The sequence below is a fragment of the Zerene cesonia genome, chromosome 19 (assembly GCF_012273895.1).
Source record: "Zerene cesonia ecotype Mississippi chromosome 19, Zerene_cesonia_1.1, whole genome shotgun sequence".
Classification (NCBI taxonomy): Eukaryota; Metazoa; Arthropoda; class Insecta; order Lepidoptera; family Pieridae; genus Zerene; species Zerene cesonia.
This window is the reverse complement of record NC_052120.1, coordinates 4162478-4173384: the sequence shown is the minus strand read 5'-3', so window position 1 is coordinate 4173384 and position 10907 is coordinate 4162478. Positions and strand designations below refer to the sequence as shown.

General features: G+C 34.8%; 2 protein-coding genes across 3 annotated transcripts; one reads left to right on the top strand and one right to left on the bottom strand.

The window, feature by feature from the left end:
* Positions 1-6: 6 nt before the first annotated feature.
* LOC119834648 (E3 ubiquitin-protein ligase TRIM9) lies at positions 7-6883 on the bottom strand. Of its 2 annotated transcripts, XM_038359070.1 has the most exons (10): positions 5909-6883; positions 5650-5745; positions 5317-5550; positions 4128-4275; positions 3878-3904; positions 3253-3395; positions 2825-2963; positions 2024-2254; positions 1458-1630; positions 7-1049 (listed from the first exon to the last, which is right to left on the bottom strand). In XM_038359070.1, exons 1-10 carry the CDS (start codon positions 6590-6592, stop codon positions 915-917), a joined length of 2010 nt encoding a protein of 669 aa, XP_038214998.1. In that variant the 5' UTR covers positions 6593-6883; the 3' UTR covers positions 7-914. The 2 variants fall into 2 exon arrangements, with proteins under 2 accessions (XP_038214998.1, XP_038214999.1); XM_038359071.1 differs by lacking the exon at positions 3878-3904.
* A 242-nt stretch (positions 6884-7125) lies between these two features.
* Positions 7126-8788, top strand: LOC119834658. The gene is made up of 3 exons (XM_038359085.1): positions 7126-7388; positions 7466-7569; positions 7637-8788. The coding sequence occupies exons 1-3, from the start codon at positions 7319-7321 to the stop codon at positions 8159-8161; spliced, it is 699 nt and encodes a 232-aa protein (XP_038215013.1). The 5' UTR covers positions 7126-7318; the 3' UTR covers positions 8162-8788.
* Positions 8789-10907: the final 2119 nt, after the last annotated feature.

Sequence of the window (10907 nt, the reverse complement as noted above, 5' to 3'; positions counted from 1 at the left end):
TAGAGCATGCCAGCTGCTTGTCGTTTTCATGCTACTGATTGTCGAAAATAAATAAATTAAAGGGCCACTATACCTGATGTATCAAACTGGACGAAGAATAGTAAAAATTAATATATATAAATGTTGAACCGGTGGGTTTGGAATATTCTGTTTCATTTGTCAGGTCCCTATATCAGTTATAAATACATTAAATACTCATGAACTAAATAAACATTTTGTAGCAGTTGTGATAGTGCTAAGATACCATACTTTTTAAATTTCTATCTAAGTTTCATAACAGAAATTACGATTAGACAGTAATCATAGCAGCCTAGTATGTAATTAAACGTTACTATCGAGTTATTCATAAGTCACGAACGTATACTTTTAAATTCTAAGATATGATTATAAAACCTAGCTAAATATATTATATTAAACTATAGACGCAAGTTTCGGAACCACTATCTATGGAATATAAAAACTTAATAGTTATAATCGCTAAATATGTAAGTACAGGTTTATGTAGCTCTTAATCTAGGTTGATATATATTTATATTCGATATACAAGTGTTTAAAAATTCATAATACATACTAATTATATGATGAACACTATCAGAAATTAAAACATAATTTGGGCACTTTAACTTGATAAGTACAATGCATTTGTCGTACGCATTTCTGAGATCTCCATACATCCAGTGAATAATCTTCAGTAAAAGCAATATATTGTTGATTTGAAAATATATAATGCCCATTAATACGAGAATGAAAGTCAATGGCAATTAGTCATTACAATAAGAAGCCAAAAATGTTCTTATTGACTGTCGGATCTCAATTTTTATGTATTGGTTATTTATTAAAATTCACCCTGTATTAACTTAATCGTTTGTCATAACGTTGATAATGTCATGCGGGCTCGTGTATGTCTCATGATTTCATTCAATGGATAAATTAGACATGAGTAAATCGGGTGGTGGTGGCAATCCCGGCTGTAATGTGATGGCAACACCTCTGTTTAATGATACTGCGGGGTAGAAGGCGCCGCGTAGGCCTGTGAATGCAATGTCGCCCTGGAAATAAGGTTTTGAGATTAAACACAACTATCGTATAATATGTGTAACTGAAATGAAACGGAACTCTGTCTATATAGAAATATCATTGAGTGCTGTTATGCAAATAATTTTGACCACACAAGAATTTTTTACAGGTGAGTTGCAGATAAATACAATGAACGTAATAATATATAATGGAGTAAATACAAAGTGTATAATACTTGGGTTTGCGAAAAGTTAATATATTAATTACGTCCTTCTAACTATGAAGTATCAGGTGTGTGTTAATATTGTGTTTTCAAACCTTGATTTATCCCGTATACATTCAGGGCATCTTTGTACACCAAACTTCATGCAATCGTTCATTTTTTTTTATCCTAACAATATGAACACAAGTATTTGCATTTGCCGGTGGATGTGTGATACCTGCGGGCGGTCGTCGACGGTGAAGCGCAGCGTGCCGCGCGTGAGGTCGAGCAGCACGCCGACGGTGGCGCCGCTCGCCACGCCGCCCGCCGCGCGGCCGCCGTGCGCGCCGCCGTGCACGAACCACGAGCGCACGCCGTCGATGTACATCGCCCAGCCTAGCGCGTCGCTGCCTGCGTTGTGTGCGGTTACGGTACCGTGAAAAGATACTTGATGATTCATCTTTTAATGGTGAAATAGTGAAGTCACTAGGGAGTATACTACTACATCAAGGATATATGAGAAACATAGCCGCAATAAACCTAAATTCTGCTGCATATGAAAAATATGACATGTCACTTAATACAATATAGATCCAGCTAGGTCAGTTTTTTAAAAGTCACTTTAATAAAACTCGTATGTCTTATGGTATTTTTGTGCATTACTATGACAGAGCAACGAAATCACATTCGTATTAAAAAAAATTTTGCTCGAGTTTAGTTGATTTGCTTTCATGATATTTTCCTCGATTATTTCATAAAACAACAATTAACCTAGCACAAGCATTGTCAGAGAGGGGAACGCACCGAGCATCTTGTCCTTGGCGACGTCGGCGCGCGCGATCCCAAAGGCGGGGTCGGCGTCGCCGTCGTAGTGGTCGAGGCGCAGGCGCCAGTAGTGCACGCCGCGCGCGAGCGGCTGGTCCGCGACCACCACGCGAGGTTGCCAGCCCGCCGCGCGCGCGCTCAGCCCGTCCGCGCCCAGCGCCAGCCCGCCCTCCGCGTGCGCGCACCGCGCGTCCCACGAGAACCACGCGACTGCGCGCAAATACACACTTGTGAGTACTAACATCCCGTAAAGAAATTGTCTGTAAGTTACGTAGTTTGTAATACGTTTCTTCTTAATTATCGAAAATTAATAAAATAAGAATTTTATTAATGAACGGTAACTGGAATGTACATGTTAGGCTCAAAGACCGAAAACGCTCATTCGGCGATATAAAAGCGCTACGGTCTTCGACATCATAACATGTGCATATTTTATACATTATATTTACCAACTTCAATAAAGGAAGGAGGATCTTTTCAATTCGACAGTATTTTTTTTTGTGTTTGATAGTTCGTAACTTTTTACCGAGTGAACCGATTTTGATGTTTCTTTTTTTCTGTTGTAAGCTGGTGCTCCCCGTGTGGTCTCAGTTAATTTGGTCTAATTCAGACAATTTAAAGGAGGTTTAATTTATTGGTAAAAAATAATTAGATCATACTAGAACCTCTAGTCTGTCCATCCAAGATGGCGGCGTTTTTAATGATGAATATATAATAGCGACAACAGTTCGCAGCAGACAGAACGTTATTTTAATTTTAATACAAACAAACAATTTCAACCTGGCGATGTTTGTAGGCCGATAACTTCACTGTACGGTCCTTCTCCAGCTCCATTGAAGGCTTTCACTCTCGCGCTATATAAAGACGCGTAGTGCAAACCATCCACCGTGCAAACAGTCTCACGGCCACAATAAACTTCCTGTAATCATATGGTTGCATTGAAAATTCAGTAACACATTGCCAAATGTATGAGAAATATCAGCAATGTTAAGTATTAAGATAATAAACAATCGACTCTACGACGACATAAAGTTTTCAAAAGCACCATAGAAAATATTGTGAATTAAAAACATCTACTAAGCTAGGGTTCGATACCTAAATGCTAAAACAAGACCAGACCCTCTCTGTCTGTCTGTATGTCCGTTCGTCTGTCGCCAAGCTGTATCACATGAACCGTGATAGAAAGTAGAAATTTTCACTCAACTCACCCGAAAAGGTCCTCCCAGCCCGTCATCTAGTTCCAAGATGTATCCGCGCACGGAGTGTGGCGCCACCGGCGGTCGCCAAGCCAGTGTGCACGAACAACCGCGGGCGGCGCACGCTTCTACTGCCATCTCTGGTGCACCGGGAGCTACATAATACAATCATCGTGTAACATTTTGCTAAAATCATTAACATTTGGCTGTTGTGTTTCCTACTATGAAAGTTAAGGCTCATAAATCTTTGAGTGATTTGTTTTTTTTTTTATGGTAATGAAATATAAGAAAAATAAATAAAACTTTGTTGATTATTTGAAATATAGTGGTGGCTCAGTGGTGGGGACCTCGGACTTCAAGATCGATAAGTCGGGGTTCGAGACCAGGCGAGCGCGCAGGAAATAGATTGTTTTTTCAATTTATCTGCATTTTATCTGCACATAACATCACCACTGCTCTAAACGGTGAAGGAAAACATCATGAGGACACCGGCATGTCCGAAAAAAGTTAAAAGTTCGACGACATGTCACATCTGCCAACCCGCACTTGGCCAGCGTGGTCGATTATGGCCTGAACCCTCATAGGAGGCCTGTGTCCCAGCAGTAATATAGTATATAATAAAAATTAAAATCAATACCTGATGATTTCATTTCTTTTTCCGGGGCTGCATTCCAAACAAAAGTTTTACAACATATTATAATTACAGATTAGAACTAGATCATGCACTATATTTGCATTATAGTGTCATAGTAATATAAAAATAACAATTTAGTATCACCACAAGAACTCAACAAGTGAGAAAAAAAAATTGTTAATATTTTTACTATTGTAATTGTCGAAAAATACATTTTATATTAAAAATATCATCATATTATAAATGTACTTACGTATACACTCTATAAAGTTCATTGTTTTTACAGTGCGTAGGACAGGCTCAATGTCGAGTGTTAGAGCTGGCGGAGATGGAGGGGATTCTAACGAATCTCGTAGCCCGGTAGCTGTTTCTTGTGCGCGAGCAGATAAAATGTTACCAACCTAAAATAATAATATGCCACAAATGAACCATTTTTATTGGTTGAGAAATCGTGGAGCCAATCTGTTGAGCTTTCCTTTTTTTTGGGAATATCAACTGTAAAAGAGCCTTTACAAAAAATGCTCGAATGAAGTAGGTTCTGTAATTTTTTTTAGATTATATTTTCGTTACAGGTTATTACATTGTATGTTTGACACTCTTTTTTGCAATGTTGTGATATTTATATATTTATGTGTAGCATAATGTAAAAAAAGTAGTGGTGGCTCAGTGGTGAGAACTTCAGACTTCAAATCGATAAGTCGGGGTTCGAGACTGGGCGAGCATGCAGGAAATAAATTGATTTTTCAATTTATCTGCACATGTCGATAACATCACCACTGCTTAAAGTGGTGAAGGAAAATATTGTTATGAAACCAGCATGTCCAAGTATCAAAAGTTCGACGACATGTGATATCTGCCAACCTGCACTTGGCCAGTGTGGTGGATTATGGCCTGAACCACCATAGGAGACCTGTGTCCCAGCAGTGGTAGGCTGATGACAATGTATAAAACAAATATATTAATTAGTCATTAGTATGGATTCCACAGCACAATATGTTTATTGACATTATACAATTAAATTAAAAAGCAAAACTTATCTGTTTATAGTATTAATTAATTATGAAATATAAGTACTAACAACATAATGTATATATAAATACACAATAGATTATGGAGCAATGTTATCAATACTATGGATTTGTAAATTAATGTGTGTAGATATAATGATAACCATTATCATTTTTAGAATGTCTATATATTTAAGCATTTAGATATAAATGCTTTAGAATAATAAATGTAACATGACTAAAAAATTTGAAATATCAATCAATATTTTGTAAAAGTTTGCAGTTATTTTGCTCCAATACCTTATACTTATAAATAAACAATAATATCCTTAGTATTAATTGGTAATGGTATAATGGTGATTAGTCATGAATGAGTACTCTATTCAGATTAAGGCTTACTGATAAACACCTAACAAAACATCAAACAATTCTTACCTGTAAAAAGGCAGCATGATCAGTTTCTTTTAAGGCTTCAATAGAAAAGTGTAATAATGCAGTTGCTTCACGTAACTTCTGTGCAGCATGAGCTGTAAGAGATCGCATGTTGTTTGCAGCCTGTGTTCGAGTATGTCTTGCTGCTCTTACAAGTTCATCACGTCGTCTCTCAACTGCACGAGTGATTTCAGAACACGCTTGATCTATTTGTCTCTCTAATTCTTCACAAGAATCCTGTCATTGTTATGAATAAACATACAATACATATAACTGAACAAATATATTCGATTGTTATAATTTAGGAGTAATGTGGTATCAGTGGAAACGACTTACATTTACTTTTTCTCCAGACCCTTTGACTAATTGGATATACTCAGTCACCGCTTTAGCTTCTTCCGAGAGTTGTTGTAGTGATTGTGATAAATCAGTCTGGAAATGTGATGACATAAAACAATTAAAATGCTTAAACAATTTTAGTTAAGGAATAAACTTTAAATTTACTTCTGAATTACAAGTTCAAATTAGATTTTGATGTACAATATTTGAACTAGGGTATTTTAATAATTCGTTCATATACACTATATTATATTACCTTATGGGCTCGTGCTGCATTAGAAAGAGGTTGAGTTTCATGGTTGGAATGACGTTCTGCAAGACATCTCTGGCAAATTGGGATGAGGCAAGTATTGCAATATAAAACAGGAGTGGAACCATGATCCACACATGTTGTCCCAAGGGCTCTTAGTTCATGTTGTGCCAGTGGGCCACGTGTTGGATGCCACGCATCTCTACAGCTAGCACAGTATCTCACAGAACACTGTTCACATCTTACTACTGCAGCACGCTTCTCTCCTTCGCACATTTGACAGGCTTCTTCAGCTGGGGGCGCAATATTAACGCCTCCAAACCTTTCGACAATTGTGCGCATAACACGAAAAGGCGGCAACCCGTCAGCTCCATTGTCATCTAAATATATCTGTTTGTTACATACGGGGCAGACGAGGCTAAAAGATGCAGTTGGATAGATAGGAGCAGCAGGGGTCCCAGCGTAACTATTAGGCCTTGATCCACATACGACACCACTATCTGTTTCACTTGATACGGAAGCTTTATCAGCTTCCTGGTAATCTGATGATACGGCAGAGGCATTGTCAGTTTCATGGACATGAGTTTGAAGATTGGCTGCACATATTCGACACAATGCATGGCCACAAGGTAACAATACTGGTTCCCTATAGAATTCCTTACATACGTAGCATCTTAACTCTTCTTCCATTTTACTTTCTGATTTATGTTTTAATCGTATTATAAACAAATTATGTGTACTGCATCTTTCACTTATTATTATATATTACAGTAAAATTCAAACATCAAATTATGATATTTTATTCTATGAACAACTGTTATAATTTGTAAAATAAAAATAGCCAACTAAACGCTTTAAACATTTCTATTTATGATTATTTCTGTCGTAGAGTTTATTCACATAGATTGTACCATTTTACTCTCAAACGAGATCAAGAAAACAAGAAAATTGAGGGAGATAAAAACACACACATTTGACACTCTAGATTACCACAGATGATAAATCACATCACATCCATTGATTCAAAAAAAAGTAGAAACTTTTGCGACTGTTGTTCCATGTAATTTCTGATACCGATAAGGTAGGTAATGCCAAGGTAGTTCACAAGAATAAGAGTAATATAAACATAATATAGTAATATCCTCACTCTTCCCTCATAACATCACTAACATAACAGAAATCCTTAATTTTTTTATTAATGTCCACACAGTTTAATATGTCAACGTAATGTCATTTTTCACTGATTTGTAAAAATAAATAAAGCGATAAACCGCTTAAATAATAGCATAAAATGTTTGTGTTTCTTGTAAACTAAACATAAATTGTACTACCTAATTTACTAGATTATGTTATATTTAATGCGTTCTATCATATATTACTTCATGGCAAAAGCGACGCTTCTATATATAATTGACAATGGAATATGTTTTATCTTCTGAGGAAAGTTCAGATACCGATATCAAGAGTTTGCGGCATCAATTAACCGGTAAACAATAATCCTTTCTTCCGTTAATGTTAAAATGAAACTTTACTCCTTATTTGTTTATTCCATTTTGATTTTAGAGTATGGCTTAAATGAAGAAAATTTAAGTAAAGAAGAAATGTCTGACTTGTTAAAAGTTTTAAAGTTTTCGAAGTCGACTGCACAAGAAGAAGACAGGCAAAAGGTATGAAATGGCGAGATAGTTATTTCTTTTTCTTTTAACGTGTAATTAATTGCATTTTTTATCACAGAAGGAGGAAAATAGCTGTAACCCTTCTCCGAAAGTTAAAATGAAAAGGCGGCATTTAAACGTTAGAGACAGACGTTTACCTTGGAGTCTTTTTCCCAGTTCCTCTACACCAACAGAAAAAGCTAGATTACTTGCTGTTTATTTTAAGATCATGTCTCTAAATAGTTATAGACAAGCAAGGCAATCAGTAAATCTTGCTGCCTGGCCACCTCCTTTACAGATTTTGGAAGAAACTACCAGAACACAGCCTATACGTTCTACTAGAAGTGGGCGTTCTGTTCCTGTATATGCTGGATTTGATGATGATTCATCAGATGTTGATTTTGTAGTGACAAAAACAAAGAAGCGAAAAGTTTCTAACAGTGATCACACTGAATCTGGAACTAAAGGACTGAGTTTGAAGAGAAAAGTATCCAAGGATGAAAATTTAAGGCCAGTCAAAGAAGTAAAGCTTAATGATGTAAATGAAAAGGGATCAGATATACAGAAATCTAAAGCTGATGTTTATTTGCTTATAGAAGATTGAAATTAAGGTCTTATATTTCTCTATTCTTTAAAATATTTGGTTTACTTGCTATATCATAGGTTTGAAAAAACTGTTACATTAATCTAATTTCTGATCTTTGAAACGGTTAAATTGTAAAATGGCATTTATTGAAATTTGACTATATACCATTCCATGGAATTTCTGCAGATTACAATTTTGAGTGATAGATTATATTCTAATGGTGTTTACAATTTCCCACTGACAAATGGCTTCCATTGTGTGGTACTCGCATAGAAGTTAGCTATATGATTATTCAGATTATAATCTATCTGTGTACCCAATTTCGTGAAGATCTGATCAGCTGATTTTGCTGGAACAGGTACCAAACTTTCATGTTTATTATACTAGTAGGATAAGTGAGGGTATTATCTCTCATCTACAACCCAATATATTTAACAAATAGTCACATTGGTCTGTAGATGTAAGTAAATCAAATAATTATCTTATATGTTTCTGCAATATGTTCTTTTTTTACGAAAAATCTGTTTTATTCTCATATATATATAAATATATAAAAAAAGTAAATTAAGGGGACTATGTTAGCTAAATACGTGTTTTATAATGCCTTAAAATATTTATCCACTGCATTATAAAAAAAAAAAAAAATCGAGAACATGAACGCTTGAGAACGCTTGCATATTTATGCTAATATGATAATGTGTTGAAAACATCATACTACAATTTGAAAAAAGTGTAATTTTCAAGTACCTCTGAACATTTCTTTTAACAAATAAAAACCATGCTAATGTACAGGCAATTATTAACTACATATGTGATCAATCGTGTTGACGCTGCTGACAACACTGCAGACCGCTAGTCTCTACAACCGTTTAGGAGTATCATGCGTCGATGCGTATGTATTAATTTGTCCACGTATCCTTCTAGCTCTTGTAGTCCTCTAAAAATGGAAAATTATGTGTGCTTAAATAGTATACACACACATTTTATTATATAAACGTAATGGATCTATTTTGTAAATTATTGTACAGTACAAACCCGATTAACCGGACCAATTTTAATAATCGTTGTCGTAAGCATTCGGATACTTGAAAAATAAAGAATATGATATATTCAGCGTCATATTGGGACATAACTTCTTAATTCAAAGGAATTACTAGTAATCTAGGTTAAGCAATAACATTTGAATTTAATTAGATCTAAGAGTCAGGAAAATTAAAAAAAAAAATGGTTGCCTGTAAAGTCGGTTTTACGGGCGAAGATTTTACGTGACAACGTCTTTTTCTCGGTAGAATATTTATTGATATGAATATTATTAAATTGCACAATAGGAACAAGGAATTGAATGAAAATAAGAATTGCACAAATTTTAACTATAGAAAATATATGTTGTTTACTAAAAAGACAGAGACAGATACAAGCACGCGCCGATTCAATGCGCCTAATTCTCTAGTGCTGCGCGCGCGGCGGACCGATCATAGTTCGGTGACTCATCGTAACGTTACCGGGCGTTACACTTTTTCATGAGTGCCTCCGAGCCGCAACCTAATTTAAGACGTTGTCACGTCAAAAACAAACATTAAATAAATATTGATATACAAAAAGTCTATTCTATATCTAGGATATTAATCGAATGTTTAAGGGGCATTAGACACAAAGGCCATAGTCGCTCCTATTCTTACCTACTTAAACTCCTACGCTTTGGTCATGAAATGAAGTTTTAAGTTAAATTTGGTTTAAATATTTGGTCATTGTCTTTTACCTGATCCTTTACTAACTTTTAGTTAATTAATATACTTCATCGCGAATCCGTGAAAGCGCCGGTTGATCGAGTTTCTACTGTACTTAAGGATCAGTTCTAGTTTTGAAATGTAGCATTATAAAAATTGATTTTAACAATATAGAAGAAAAATATGTTGCGTCAGTGCTTAACTAGTCATAGTTGTAAATATTGTATAACTTGAATAAAATCTCTATGTGAAATTTTTATTTTTGTGTCTGACATAGTATTATAGACTCTTCAAAAACATCAACATTTTAAGTTACTTTTGGCTTTATCATAAAATTGTCCATATCAATTTGCAGTCTGCTCCAATATATTTATGCTAATTATAAATAACATATTTCCAGTAAACTAAATAAATGTTAGGAACTTTTCATATAAACAAAGCGAAGATTATATGTGTGATTGTTTTGTACAAATTAATAAACACATATAGTAGATATTAAATCTAGAAATTGGTGAGATTTGTGAGAAATGATTTGTTGTATTATATAATAATATAATGTATTGCCACTTGAATGAGAATGTGGTTTATTTTTTTATAAAATTATTATACTCGATTTTCGCCTAATTAGAAAATGTAAAAGTGATTTAGTCTGCTTTATAATAGAGCTTAAATTTTATATTGCCCTATTTTAAAACATTCTTCGTTTTAAAGGTATAAGCTAGTATAAAAAATAAACTGATTTGTTTGGATAGAATTCTTTAGCCAACTGCATCTCAACATAAAGTAAGTATGTAGTATATGTTTCAATAAAACCAAAAAAAAAGTTTAAACTCGAGGCTGATTTTTTTTTTCATAAGTTTTAATTTTTAATTTAATACTTCAGAACAAAGCGCTATGGGGACAGAAGAAAACGTTATTCAGGCATTGAAGGCTCTTCATTCGAATGCAGTGGGTATCGATGGTATTTCTCTGGATATGATAAAGCTAATACTGCCAGTTACAGAACAGTACCAACAATGGTGCACATAATTAATTTT